The following is a 15,771-nucleotide window of genomic DNA, read 5'->3' on the forward strand; positions in this document are numbered from 1 at the left end:
TGAAAGTATCTGACGTTGACCTAAATAGTACCTATTTTTTTTTTTAAATTTCTTTTTTTTTTTTTTTTTTGATGAACTTACTACATTTTATTTACCAACTTTTTGAAATTTTTGATTATCTTAGATTTCTCTTAAAAATCTTAGTCAACACAATTTCTGCTTTTTAATTTTCTCTCTCTGATTAATATGGGAAACTGTTAATCATTGTAGTAGAATATTTAAGTTGGCCTTAGTTGCCCACATTATAGTAAGCTTGTTTTCCTTTCCAGATTATAACATTCAGAATCAAAAAATGAAATTAGATGTAATTTAATATACATAAAACCATTTATTACATTTGAATGATATATCATTAGAGAGGAATTTTTAATCTTGAAAGTACCAGTGCCTTTTTTTTATGCCAGGGCTATTCTGTGGATGTAGACACAGAAGCCAGGGTGATTCAGAGAGCAGCCACCTATCACAGAGCTTGGAGAGAAGCTAAAGAAGAGTCTGGGTTACTGCCATTAATATTCCTGTTCTTGTGTAAGGTAAATCAAGTTCTTCTGCAGAACTCTTACAGAAAACATTTTATTTAAAGTAAATTTGGCTCCAAGTTTTAGAGTAGTAATTAATTCTTTTAAACGAAGAACAAAAATTGTCTTACAGAATCAGTGTATACTAAAAATATGTTGAACTTTTTGCTTTGAGTCACATTTTGCTTTGCTTCTTAGACTGATCCTGTGGCTTATCTCATGGTCCCATACTACCCTAGGGCAAACCTGAGTGTTATTCAAGCCAGTATGCCTTTATCATCAGAAGTAAGTAAAAAACACTTTCTATGGATATGGTAAATGAGAAAATAGCATCTCATTCTTAACACTTAATACCTATCTAGGTTATACTACATGATATATGATGTAAAATTGTGGCTTGTGCCACCCTGTCATGTTACCCCTTTGATGTGGGTGTTATCCTGTTACATAGATGAGAGAAATGAGGGTTAGAGGGATTAAATGACTTGCAGAGTCCCTCAGCCAGAGGAGTTGGAACTTGAAATGAGATGTTTTTTATTCCAAGTCTAAACTTATAACTATGAAGTCTGCTGTATGTAAATTGACAGCTTTAGTTTTTATCACTGTAAATTTAGAGTTAATATGGTAATAACAATAAAGGAGGCCACGATTCTGTATACCTAATAATGCTATGTAAGCCTCTTTTCTAGCTGCTTTTCATGGGAATTTGTAATCTAAGTTTTCTTAAAAACTGCAGAATATGTATTAAATATATAGTTAAATACACAAACATGCATGATAGTCACCAGTTATATAATCCAGGCTTCATCTCACCTTTAATTCTTTATGCTATATTGTTAATAAAAGTTCATTTGGAGGAAGCCTTACTTCTAGAACAGTCTTTTAATAGAAAAAATATTCATGTGTTATAATGATTTTCCTATTTTCTAACCTATTTTGTGTATACTTATCTATAGGAAGCTTTAAAGGTTATGAAAGGTGTTGCCCAGGGCTTGCATACACTGCATAAGGCCAACATAATTCATGGATCACTTCATCAGAACAATATATTTGCTTTAAATCGTGAACAAGGAATTGTTGGAGATTTTGATTTCACCAAATCTGTGGTAAAACATCATAATCTTACAAATAGGTTCTAGACTTCATTTGATATCATTGAGTAGTAGTTTAGGACTTACTCATGATATGGTAATGTAGTGCAGGATCTGTACATTCAGTTAAGGTGTATCATGTTGTATAAGCAATTATCTGCTGTCTGCTAGGTGATAGAATATAGTTTCTAAGTGTTTGCATTGTATATTTTAATAAAAAATCTTAGGAGCAACCTGACATACTAAACAGTATTGACAACATTAATCATAAATTATTTTATCATCACCAGGAAACATTCAATTGCTAAAAATTATGCAAGAATCTACCTCTGCTGGTGTCTTCTTCCCTCCATCATACATTTAATTTAAATATACATGCTTTGCTACTTTTTGATTGATGTGCATTTTCAGAAGTCTAGGAATCTTGAACATTGTCATTGAGTTATTCTGGTTCAGCTACAGTGGCTGTTAACTTGGTGCTGTGTTACTTCAGAATAGCCAGTTTGTAGAGGTAGCAAAAATCACATAATTAAGAACATGTTGTAAATGTTTTTGATAGAATTGGCAGTCTCAAAGTATACATGATCATGTGGGAACAGTTTCTTATTTAATTGATAATACAAATTACATATTATGTGCAAATTTTGAAATATGTACACAGTGAAGAGGCTAAATCAGCAGTTTCCATTTTAAAGATAACATTATTTAGATATAGTTAACATATAAAGTATACAAATCAGAAATAGATTTTAGTATATTCATAAAGTTGTACACTGATCATTACTACCTAATTCCAGAATTTCTTTTTTTTTTTTGGGACAAGGTGTCACTGTGTACTTCAGGCTGGCCTTGAGCTCACTAGTTAGTCTGGTTGGCCACTAACTTGCAGTGATCCACTTGTCTCAGCTTTCTGAGTGCTGGAATTACAGGCATGCATCATTGTGGCAAGCTCCAGAACATTTTTAATCACTCTCCCAAAAAAATGCTCTACTGATTAGCAGTCATTATTCATTTGTACTGCTAGTTAGGCTCAGAAACTAATAATGCACTTCTGTGTCTAGGGATTTGCTTATTCTGGATGCCTCGTATAAATGAAATCATACAATATGTGGCCTTTTATGATTGGCTTGTTTTACTTCCATAATATTTTCAAAGTTCATTTTTTCTCCTAATATTGCATTGTATGTGTATATCCTGTTTTGTTCTTACATTTATCAGTTGCTGGTTGTGTGGGTTTACACTTTCTGTTTGTCATGAATGATACTGCTATGAACATTGGTGTACAAGTTTTTATGTAAACATGTTTTCATTTCTCTTGGGACACAGATTACTAGATTGTGTAGGAACCCTTTTTACTTTTTGAGGAATTTAATTTTCTCAATGTGACTGAATCATTTTACATTCTCTTAAATGGTATATAAAGGTTCTAGTTTTTCCACATCCTTACCAACTTCAATTACCTGAGCAATTCCTTTTGACTACTTTATATCTAATGCTTTTTATTTTGGTCACCTGTAAATCATAGGGTAATACTACCACTATAAATGTTATCTCAGAAGCTTTCATGCAGCAACTCAAAAAGGTAAAAGAGTGAAAATGTAAAGCAGTAGTCAAAAATTAGATTATGCAGGATTAAGATAGACTGATTTGCTGAGATATTTATCATATTTATCTGAGAATTAAAATACTAGCCTAGGAAAATCACTAAATTCTGAGTTTCAGAGGCTTCTCTGCTGGGCGTGGGGGGCATATACCTTTAATCTCAGCACTTAGGAAGCTGAGGCAGGAGGATCACAAGTTCTAGGCTAGTCTAGGCTACATAGCGAGTTCTAGGCCAGTCAGGAGTACTTAGTGAAACCCTGTTTCTAAAAAATAAAAATTAAAGCAAAAAAGTTCTCAACTTTTAAGGATCCTGATCACTTTAAGTGTGCCATTTTGCAACTGTAGAAATAACCACTCCAAGAATTACTCTTCCTCTTTTATACTCATTTGTCACCTGTTATTTCCCAAAATATTGTTTAAATCTTCCATCTAAATGATTTGTTCTGAAGTATTGATTAAACTCACTTTTGCAGGGCTGGGGATTTAGCTCAGCAGCACAGCGCCTTCCTGGCAAGTGCAAGGTTGTGAGTTTGATTCCTGGTACCAGAAAAAAAAAAAAACATCTGTTTTTTGTAGCAAAAGCTACATTTTTCATACTTCATTCAGATAGAAACAGGAAGTATTCAGTCAGGAAGAGAAATTTGGAAAGTAGTCTAGAATCAAGATCACTGATTTTGAAAGACTTCACAGTCGTGTGAATTACCTGAGAACCTTGTTTAAATGCAAATTAATTTTCAACATTTCTGCGATAGACATTCTGCATTTTTAACAAGTTTCCAGTTGATGCCTTAGCTGTTGGCTTTGAACCATGCTTTCAGGAGCAAAAATACAGGTAGTAGGTGGAGAAGAAAGGCGAAAGATTTATACAGTCTAAAGTGAAGCCAGTGTAAGAGGATAGGTGTACAGATATAATTAACATTTAGTGATAGGCGCTGAGGGTTGTGCTAATTGTCTTTGTCTTTACAACAGCTTTATAAAGTAGACAATGTCCATTATAGAGATTAATTTAAATTTTAAGAAGTTAAAGCCTACATCACACAGCAAATAAACAGAATAGGGATTACAGTTAAGGTGTGACTGAATTTATGGGTAATATTGTGGCTATTGACCATTCTTTAACATGTCAGAGTTGGTATATTTGGAAAAAATCAGTAAGTAAAGAATTTTGTAGAATTTCAGTTTAAAACAGTTAAAAATTTTCAGAATTAGAAAATAGTACTGCTGCTCACTTTGAAATTTATTAAAAGAACACCAGAGTACCAGTAATAATCACTGATTCTTATTTTGAATCTGTCCTATTTTATAATCAGATTGTAGTGAAAATTTGTCAGTTTTGAGACTGATTTTAAGAGCACTTTATGGAATAACAGAAATTCAATAAAAATATTTGAGAAGAATAGAATGAAATATTTTTAAATGAAAATTTTAATTAAATGCAGAGTGTTTCACATAAAGCTACTTCAACTGTATTGCCACTAAAATATTCAAAATACAAAACTGTTTTTGTAGAGTCAGCGGGCCTCAGTGAACATGATGGTTGGTGGTTTGACTTTGACATCACCTGAATTGAAAATGGGTAAACATCCTTCTCCAAGTTCAGACTTGTATGCATATGGCTGCCTTTTATTGTGGGTATGTTATTTTTTGAAATAATCAGTCACTTTATATTTCACTATGTAAAATGATGTTATGGTGATTCTCCTTAACGTGTTATTCTGCAGTGGTAGACTTTTAGTGGGTATATTTCTGAAGTAGGACACAGAGAACATCATCTAAAAACAGAAAATAATTCATCAAAATGTAAAACTTTAGTTCCATTTCTTTGAGGAATCTCTACGATTGGTTCCCATAGTAATTGTACTAGGTCATTCCCACCAACAGTATAGAAGAGTTCTTTTTTCCTTGCAGCCTCTCCAGAATTTATCATTTGATTTCTTGATGATGGCTATTCTTTCTGGAGTAAGGGGGAATCTCAGTGTTTTAATTTGCATTTCTCTAATGGCCAGCAGTGATGAATACTTTCTCATGTATATGGTAGCCATTTGTATTTCTTTTGAGAAGTGTCTGTTCATTTTGGTTGATCATTTGTTGATTGGACTTTTTATTTTAGTGGTCTGAGTTTTTTGAATTCTTTATATATTCTAGATATTAGTCCTTTGAGGAGTAGATGGCATTTTTTCCCCATTTTGTAGTTTATCTCTTAGCTCTTGGTTGTTTCCTTTGCTGTGTGGGTTTTAAATTTGATCTAATCCCATTTGTTAATTCTTGATGTTATGTCTTAAGCAGTTTGAGTTCTTTTCAAAATGTCCTTACTTGTGCCTGTCTTTAAATTTTTACTTATTTTATCTTTAGCAGATTTCTTATGTCTTAGTATTTATATCTTTGATCATTTTGATTTAATTTTAGTTTATAATGAAAAATATGAGAGTTAATTTCTGCATGTAGATAGTGAGTATTCTCAGAACGACTTGTTAAAGAGGGTATCTTTTCTCTAGTGTTATGTTTTTCTTCTGTTTGTCAAAGGTTAGATGGTGGAATATTTGTAAGGGTCTTTCTGCATCTTATGTTCTGTTTCACTGATCCACATGTCTGTTTTTGTGCCATATCATGCTATTTTTATCATTGTAGCTTTATAGTATAAGGATTGTAGTAGTACCTTCTGTTTTGCTTTTGTTGCCCAGGATTGCTTTTGCTATACTAGGTCCCTTCTGGTTGTATATAATTTTTAGGATTGTTTTCTTTAGTTTTGTGAGGAATTGTATTGGTATTTTTGTTGTTGTTGTTGTTGTTTTTCTGGTACCGGGAATCGAACTCATGACCTTGCGCTTGCCAGGCAGGCGCTGTACCACTGAGCTAAATCCCCAGCCCTTGTATTGGTATTTTGATTGAGATTACATTAAATCTGTATATCAATTTAGAAAGTGTGACCATTTTGTCAAAATGGTTCTGCCTGAGAATAGGAGATATCTTTTTACTTTCTGAGTATCCATCCAGTTTTAAAATTTTGGTTATTTTTAAAAAATAACTTCTCTTTCTTTACGGGTTATTCTATTTTTTCATTTACTGTATAGAGATTACAATTATTAAGGCATTTTTTTTGATAGTTATTATCATGTTACATAAGTAGGTAACTAGATCTCCATATGTAATAGTTTCTTAAAGTGTTTATAGGGTTTTGTCTCTTATGATTGATATTTTAAGAGCCACAGGAAACATTTGATTGCTTGTGAGTACGTAGTTATTATCAGAGTATTTTTATCCTGCAATAGTTAATGTGCTGCTTAAAATGAGTTATTCTCTGTTCACTAGTGCTTTAGGAGTTCCACATGATCCACATGATCCACATGTCTGTCTTGACTCTTTTGCATGATTAGTAGATTCATACATTGAGTCTTTCCCTTATGTTACAGCTTTTTGTTCAAAACCAAGAATTTGAGATGAATGAAGATGGAATTCCAAAAGTGGATCAGTTTCATTTGGTATGTGATCTTTTTGTCTTTTACTGGTGTGAAACATGTATAATATATAATGGTATACTTAAATGTTTGGGTGAGAATTTTCCTAAGAATCTGCAGTAGCATTTGCAGTAAAGGAATAATGAAAAAAATTTAAGTGCCTAACTTATACCACAGTTAGATAACTTAATATTACTAAGTTCTGTGTTTGTTACATGGATTATATAAATCTTCTAGTGATAGTTTAGGAAAAATATTGTTTACTATATGTTCTGGTAAATACCTATGTCTTTTCTCGGTAATTTATATGTCTTTGTTATAGTTCTGTCCTTCATATGTGTTTTCAGCCAAGATATTTTGAATATCTTTCTGTCTTAGGGATTGAACTAGGTGCTGGGTTATAAGGATTTCAGCATTGAAAATAAATTAATAATTTAGAAATATAAACAAGTTTAGACTATGAGGAAAATAATTTGGAGGAAGTTAATTTTTATTTTTGCAGAAAAGGGGAATTCCAGTATGGCTAGATATTAGAAGGTTAAATCATAATATAATTATCTGGTTCTAAAAGTTCTCATACTATTTTTATGGTTTCAGTTATGATGAATACGTATAATTTTATGATCATACACTTGTATTTTTGACCACAGAAATACTTTGTTTTACAATAACTACTAGTATTACATTATTTTTTTTAACACCTTAGAAATAATGTGTTGAAGCTTTGCCACACTTCCTGGGTAGTAGTAAAATATATTTGAGACTACTGTTGAGAGATTATGAAATTATGATTATATTTACCAGCTACTCTTGGAAAATGAGATAACAAAGAATGTTGATAAAGGCTTACAATTTTGAATGAATAATATTTCGTGCTATTAGATAATATTGCATCAGTGGTTTACACTTCACCAAAAATGAATGCCTGAAATCCTTGTATCTTTATGTTTGATAAAAAAATTACCTTCTACTATGTTATTCTAAAACATAATGACTTAAAACACATTATCCTACCATTTTGGGAGTCAAGAATCTGGGCACAGCTTATTTGGTCCTCTGCTTCAGGGTCTTGCACAGGCTGCAATCAAGTTTTTTTCTGGGCTGTAATTATCTTAAAGCTTGACTAGGGACAGATATGTTACCACACTTCATTCACAAGATTCAATTTCCTTAAGTTTGTTGATGTGAGAATAGCCTCAGTTCTCTTCTGATTGCTGGCCAGTAGTTTCCCTCACTTCCATGTTTTCATCATGGCAGCTTGTTTCATCAAAGTGTATAAGCAGAGAAGGCAATAAAGAGTGAATTTGCTGGACAGAAGTCAGTTTTTCAGAACCAAATCACAGAAGTGATACTTAATTACTTTTGCTATATTGTCTTCATTAGATAACAATTCTTGAGGTGCATCCTGTTCTCAAGGTAAGGTGATTGCATAAGGTCGTCGGGGACAGTCTTAGGAGTTTGCCTACCATAATCAGCTGGTTATGTGCTAAGTACCCTGCTCAGTGTTTATATAATGAAGATGAAGAAATATGAAGTCACTGTGTTAGTTATTCAAAGACATCAAATTACTGTGTAAGAGTCCTTGGCTAATGTGCTATTTGATTCTAAAATATGAAGTAGCCATTAATGCTAGGAATGGGATTGCCTTTGACTGCGTTTCATGATCACATATAATTATCAAACAAAACTGGGTTGTAATCAGGACATTACAAATGGTGTATGACAATTGGAGAAGAATGTGAATTCATGAAATCAGGCAGTTGAAAGAGTCAGTTAATCATTTCTATCCCCTAGCAGAATTCCTTTAGTAATATCTGCAGCAGATGGCCTCACCCTCTGTGTAACTATGTTTAAGTTCAGGGCAACCCATTTCACTATGTATAATTCATTGTTTATTTTATTTTATTTTTTATTTTAAAGAGAGTAGTACATGAGAAACAAACAAAAAAATAGAACAGTAGCCAGCATACCAGTATCATGAACATAAACAAATCAAAGCAAGAACATTCAGAGTGATACAGGATCTCAAGACAAATTAATACAAATCAACACTTGTTGGTACGTTGCATATTGCTGTCCTCAACTACATTGCTCAGATTATCAGATGTAAGAATAAAAGATTGCTCAAACCATTAAAGAGAATAAGAAAATAATTCTTCAATAAAACATTAGAGATAATGCAGGGTTTCAGTAGACAAGATGGTAGGAGTTCACCATTGTAATTCCATTGCATATTGTTACCTTCAAATCAGTTGCTCAGACCACCAGACACAAGCATGCAGTCAGTCAGAACAAAAAACATTGTGAGCATTAACTACTAATTTCACTACACCATCAGACAACAGCAACACAGTCATCACAGCTATTCATTCATTGTTTAAGATCAGTTTCTTCACATGTGTATGATGCATAATTCAAAAGTTACAAAAGGAATTACATATTATAAAAAGTAATCTTTCTGTCCCTTAGCTACCCAGTTTCTTTCCCCCAAAACACCAGTGTTATTGCTAGCTTCTTATAAATCTTTTCAGAAAATTCTGTGTATCATTTTTTAAAAAGTAGATTGTTGTTTTTCATTAAGTTTTAAAAAGTTTTTGACATTTTTATGTGATTTGTAAGTCACTTAGGGAAGAGACTCAAATTTATTTTTGTATGTAACATGAAGTGAGGATATTATTTTACATTTTTATATATGGATAGATAAGCAGTGCTACATTGTTTATTGAATAATCTGTCAACTTTTACTGATTAATATTTCCCCTCTATCCTTTGCCATGTTTTCATGAACTCATTAATCTGTTTTGGACTTCTCTGTTGTACTGACTGGTTTTTGAACATGTGCTAGTATTGTACCATTTTTAATACTGTATAATGGAGGGCTTTCTTCTTGTGTTTTTCTTTAATGTCATCTTGCATGATATTGGGACTTTATTCTTCCATATGAATTTTGGCACCAACTTGTTCTCTGAAAATGATGAGAGTTGGAATCATGTTGAGTTTATAGGTTAGTCTGAAGAAGAAGAATTGCTATCTTAATGATACACTTACTTTGTCACTGGAAGAATAATACTTTTCCTTTTATTTAGGACTTTATTATTATTTTACTCTTCACTTGACTAAGATAGACTTTTATTGCGTGTTATTTTAAACAATTTAATATCTCTGGAATTGAGATGTATAATTGAAAGCTTTAGTTTGTAGTTGGCAGTATTTTTATTTCCTTAATTTTGTAATGGATCTTAAGTTTAGTGAAATATGACATGACGTTCAATGATGTTTTTAATAATTTTTAAAGTTTTATTAGGAAATAATCTACCTTTGAATTCATCCATTTAAAGTATACAGCTCATTTGTGTTTTAGTATATTCATAGATATGTGCAACCATTACAATTTTAGAACATTTTCATAATTTCAAAAAGAAACTCCATATTCTTCAGTTATCCTCTCCTAGTATCTCCATTTCCCCCATATCTGTAATTAACCACTATGGACATTTTTTGGGTTCACAGATTTCCCTATTGTGGACATTGATATGAATGGAATCATATAATTAATGTAAACTATGTGTTTTCAGTTACCATGTTTCAAGATTTATTCTAGTTCTAGAGTAGTACTTCTTTCTTTCTTATGGCCAGGTAATACTCCATCAAATAGATTTAAAACCAGGTACATTTATCTGTTGATGGACATTTGTTTCTGTTATATCTAGAAATGCCTATACAGATCCTTTGCCTCTTTTTAAAATTGGGTTGTCTTTTTTATTATTGAGTTGTATAATTTGTTTTTATATTCTAGATACAAGTTCCTTATTAGGTATATCGTTTGCAGATATTTTCTCCCATTTTGTGGGTAGTATTTAATTTTCTTTTTAATGTCCTTTGAAGCATGAAAGTTTCTAATTTCGATGAATCCTAGTTTTTTCTTTGTTGCTTGTGCTTTTGGTGTCATATCTAAAAGACTTCTGCCAAATCTAAGTTATAAGAAAGTGGGATGTGGTAGCACAAGCCTGTAATCCCAGCACTTGGGAGACTGAGGGAGGATTATGAATTCAAGGGTAGCCTGGGATACATACTTCCAGAACAGCCTAGACCCTTTCTCAAAACAAGAATGTCAGAGATTTACTTCTATATTTTCTTCTTAGAGTTTTATAATATTCTCTTATATCATCCTCTTTAATCTATATGAGTTGAATTTTATATATTAAGAGAAGTATGGTTTTAGCTTCATTCTTTTGCTAGAACCAGCCACCCATCTATACCAGCACCACTTGTTGAAAAGACTATTCTTTTTCCACTGAATTGTATTGGTATCCTTGTTGAAATCAGTCAACCATAGGTATATGGGTTTACCTCTACACTCTGAATTCTATGCCATTGGTCTACAGATGGTTCTCAACTCATGATGGGGTTACATCTTGGTAAGCCCATCATAAATACTGTAAGTTGAAAATGTATTTGTCTTAGTTACTTTGCTCATTGCTGCAACAAAGTACCTGATACCCATAAGTTAAAGAAAGTTTATTTCCCCTTCAATTTATAGAGGTTTTAGTCCACAGTTGGCTGGTTTGAAGGGAGGGTGGTAGAGAAGGGTATTGCAGAGCAAACCGTCCATGGTAGAGTAGGCTAAAGCAGCAGCAGTGACAGGAGCAGTAGTGAAGCAAGCCTCCCTTTCCTCTATTCTATCCAGGCTACAAGCCTTTTGGGTGGTGCCACTCACACCCTTTTGATTATCCACATGGTGGCCCTTTTGATTATCCACACCCAGGTATGCTAATTTTAATCATCCTTCTAATTTAGTACCACACACCCTTAATCCCAGTATCACACATCCTAGATCCAGCCAGCTCCAAAAAGCCATACCTATGAACACATGAAGCTTTGGGGGGACATCTAGATACAAGCAATACAGGATGTATACACCTAACTTACAGAATGCCATAGCTTAACAACACAGTACACAGTAGAACATTGCTTGGTTACCCTCATGAACATGTGGCTGACTTGGAGCTGTGGCTTACTGCAGTTGTTCAGCATTGTGAGAGAGTATCATACGGTATCATTTCTAGTCAGGAAAGAGATAAAAATAAACACTTGAAGTATGGTTTCTATTGAAGATGTATCATTTTTCCACCATTGTAAATTGTAAGTTGAGCCATCATAAGTCAAGGACCAATGGTATATATCTGTTGTTTTGTCACTATCATATTATCTTGATTATTACTACTTTTCAGTCAGTTTTGAAATTGGGAAATATGAGTTCTTCTGCTTTATTGTTCTTTTTCAGGGTTTTCAGCATTATTTGTCTGTTCTCAGTCCCTGGAAATTCCATGTGAATTTCAGAATTAGCTGTTCAGTTTCTACAGTGAAGTCAGTTAAGATTCTGATAAGGCTGGATATGGTGGTACATGCGTGTAATCCTAGCTGGTCAGAGGCTGAGATAGAGGGCTAAGTATGAGGGCAGCCTGGGCAACTTACTGAAATCCTTTACCAAAATAAAAATTTGAAAATGGGCTGGGAAGGTAGTTCATTGTTAGAACTCTTGCCTCGCATGTGTGAGGTCCTGAATTCTGTCCAAGAACCCCTACCTCTACCTGAAACACACACAAGACTCTGATAAGGATTGTTTTCAATCTATGGATCAGTTTGGGGGGGTGTTGCCACCTTATGAATGTTAAGACTTCTGATTCATGGATGGGGGATACTTTCCCATTTATTTACATACTACTTTCCTTCACTAATATTTTGTAGCTTTCGAGTACATGCTTTGAATATCCTTTGTTAAATTTATTCTGAAGTATTAGTTCTTGTAAGTTTTTAGTGGATGTTTCGATGCCGTCTCCAAAGAGAGAGATTACTTTCACCTTTTTAACCTTGAATTTTATTTTTATTTTTTTTTCTAAGTGGCTAGGATCTCCTGTACAATGTTGAATAGAAGTGATGAGAGTAGACACCATTGCCTTGTATTAGAGCTATTAGAGATATTAGAGCTATTAGAGCTATTAGAACTAACTAAGGATAGCATAGTTCTGGAATATAAGATCAATATACGAAAATCAGTTGTATTCTTACAAATTTGTAATGAACAACCAGAGAAAGAAATTGTTAGAAATAGTTTCATTCTACAAAAACATCAGAAAAAATACTTGGTAAGGCTAGTTCCTTTTCTATTTGTTTTATCAGAGATTTTATGGCTATTCTTATTTTCCTTCAAGATCTGTACAATCAACTGACCTGCTTTCAAGGAGAAGACTTGATTGTATTTTTACTGGAGTTCTGTAAACTTTGTAAATGAAACTAGGGAAAACCAACACATTTGTGATGAGAGTTTTTTTTGTTTAAGAATGTGATGAGGCCTGCCTGGCAAGCGCAAGGTCGTGAGTTCGGTTCCCGGTACCGGAGAAAAACCACAAAAAAAAAAAAAAAAAAAAAGAATGTGATGAGACTTTTAATTTGTTCCAGATCTACTTTTTTGGTTTTGAGGAGCATATTTTTTTTTTCATTCCGATTTTTAAATTTTTTAGCTAAGTTTGTGTCTACTAAATACATTTTGTAAAGTGCATTGTGGACATTGGCATTCATTAATTTATCAAATATTCACTAAATGTCTGTATATCTCAAACACTATGCTAGTTGCTGGGGATGAACTGATAAACTAACATTTCTGACCTTAAGACTCTTAGGAGTCTAATAAGGACATTAGTAATAAACAAGTGACTTTTATTCAGTGTAATATGTGCTCTCATGGAAGTAATCACGGGGCAAATACAAGACATATAAGGTCCTTTGGGAAGTGAAACCAATGGAAAAAGAACATCTTAGGATTGTTTACGTGTGGTAATAACAGAGAATGTTATTTGAAATAGTGGCAGATAATAAATTCTGGCTCCCACAGTGATGATGGTAATGGTAGTGGAGGTAGAAAGTTTCCAGATGATTACTTCAACACTGTGACCAAAAATAGTTGACTATGTGAAGAAAGTTACCTTCTGGGCAGGGGCCTTTCAGTGTGAGAGTTTCATATCCATAGGTTTTCAGTACCCTATGAAAGAAGGAAAAGAGGAAATTATGAAATGTCAGTTGTTGAAATTTCACTTTTTGAGAGACTTTAGCAGTAATTCTTTTTCCTTTTATATTTTTCCCCCTATAATTCAGTTTTGTTGTTTTAATACTAGAGATACCCCTTTCCAATGAATTTCAGGTTGAATTTGGTGAGAATCTTTAATAATTTAAATAGAAAAATTTGAGTTTAGCTTGTATCAGTGGAAAGAATTTTTAGTTTTCTTTACAGAATTACCCCTTTGTTTGTTCCCATTTTTTAGTTTTTGTTTTTAACCTTTGTTTTTCCTTGCAGGATGATAATGTCAGATCCCTCCTCTGTAGTTTGATATATTTTAGAAGTTCAGTGACTGCTGAGCAAGTTTTGAATGCTGAATGTTTCTTGCTACCGAAGGTGAAATCAATTCCGAACCCAGAAAAAGAGACTGACTATAGTCAGTATAAAAAGGAAGACGAATTAAAGATGGAGAACTTGGATACATATAAAGAAAAGACAGGAAATGGTGAAGCCAACATTGATTGATGTTAATATTTTGTTGTTGCAGATGTTCCTCTAAGAAACTTTTAGTTTAGTAGATCAAAGATCTGGAAATGTTCTGGAACTGGTTGGATAGTATCTTTGGTGTTCACGTTATGAAAAATAAAAGATGTTTGATCGTGCCTAAAAGTTATTTGTATGCTTTGAAATTGTACTTAATTTACAGTCATTAAGTGGGAGAGGATTTTCTGTCTGTACTTACTGGGATTGAGTAAGTAGGGTGGTAACTTGAAATAGGGAAGATTGACAGACAAAAGTTACACAGATTTTCAGTATATTGGCTGTCTGACGATGAAGGTACTTTTGTTCAATAAATGACAGTTGGTTGGCATTTACTCTGCTGTTCTGGAAATACAGAGATAAATCCAAACATACTCCCTGCACTTGTGAAGCTCTCAGGTATTGAAAAATTTGGATATATAAGCAGACCTTTATAATACAGTATGGAATATACAGTGATAGCACTGGGCTCTATGGGATTATACAGGAAAAGTACTCTTCCTATTAAGGAGTGGTTTCAAAGAAAGCTTTCTGGAGAAAGTGATACCTTAATTAAATCTTGCTTACTAACTTTTAAAAAATTATCTTTTAACTGATAGCAAAAACATAAATTGTACATACTAGTGAAATAACAATGTTTCTGTACGTATATACTTTGGATTGTGTTTAAATCAGGTTAAACATACTTAATCCTCTCAAACATTTATATACCTTTGTAGTGGAGATGATTTCTTCTAGGTTTTTGAGGTGTACAATACAATATTGTTATCTGTTTACACCTTTCTGGAAAGTAACACTCTGAATATATTGCTCCTATCTAGCTGTAACATAATACCCATTGGCAAACCTTTCCCTATCACCATCACCCATCCTCAGCTCACCCCCTTTACTCCTCGCAGCTCATAGTAGCCACCATTCTACACTCAGTTTTTATGCGCTGTATTTCCAGATTGTACATATGAGTGAAATCATGCAGTACTTGTTTTTCTGTTCCTGGCTTCACATAATGACTTCCACTTCCATCCGTGTTCCTGCAGATGACAGTATTTCATTTTTCTTTTTAATGGCTGAATAGTGTTTTCTTGTGTATAAGTGTAGTGACATTGTATATGTAATGACAGTTTCTTTATTCAACATTTGATGGACACTCAGGCTGTTTCCATTTCTTGCCTATTGTGAATAGTATGGCCGTGCAGATGTTTCTTTAATATACTGATTTCATTTCATTTTAATATATATCCAGGAATAGGATTGCTGGTAGTTCAATTTCTTGAGGCAACTCTACAATGTGTTCCATAGGCTGTACTAATTTACATTACCCCCAGCAGTACACAGGGTTTCCTTTGAACACGTTACCTTTAATTTTTTTAGTAATAGCCATTCTTACTAGAGTGAGGTGATAATCTTATTGTTTTGATTTGCATTTACCTAAATATTAGTGATGCTGAACACCTTTTTATGCATGTGTTGGCCATTTACTTGTCATCTTTTGAGAAATGTCTATGTATATTGCC

The 15,771-nt window shown here is 33.2% G+C and overlaps 1 protein-coding gene across 3 annotated transcripts in view; it reads left to right on the forward strand.

Annotated features, from left to right (window-relative positions):
* The window catches only part of Stk31 (serine/threonine kinase 31), a 69,896-nt gene extending 55,499 nt beyond the window's left edge, over nucleotides 1–14,397 (forward strand). Inside the window, exons 19-24 of one of the 3 annotated variants that reach the window (XM_005377418.2) lie at nucleotides 405–530; nucleotides 714–800; nucleotides 1,472–1,621; nucleotides 4,718–4,840; nucleotides 6,619–6,687; nucleotides 7,921–7,985. In XM_005377418.2, the coding sequence (XP_005377475.1) occupies nucleotides 405–530; nucleotides 714–800; nucleotides 1,472–1,621; nucleotides 4,718–4,840; nucleotides 6,619–6,687; nucleotides 7,921–7,965 (600 nt within the window). In that variant the 3' untranslated portion in view covers nucleotides 7,966–7,985. Of the gene's footprint in view, nucleotides 1–404; nucleotides 531–713; nucleotides 801–1,471; nucleotides 1,622–4,717; nucleotides 4,841–6,618; nucleotides 6,688–7,920; nucleotides 7,986–14,014 lie in introns of those variants that run through there. The other 2 variants (XM_005377415.2, XM_005377416.2) reach the window with 2 other exon arrangements.
* The last annotated feature ends 1,374 nt before the right edge of the window (nucleotides 14,398–15,771 follow it).

The sequence above is a fragment of the Chinchilla lanigera genome, unplaced genomic scaffold (genome assembly GCF_000276665.1).
Source record: "Chinchilla lanigera isolate Chin_1 unplaced genomic scaffold, ChiLan1.0 scaffold00009, whole genome shotgun sequence".
NCBI lineage: Eukaryota > Metazoa > Chordata > Mammalia > Rodentia > Chinchillidae > Chinchilla > Chinchilla lanigera.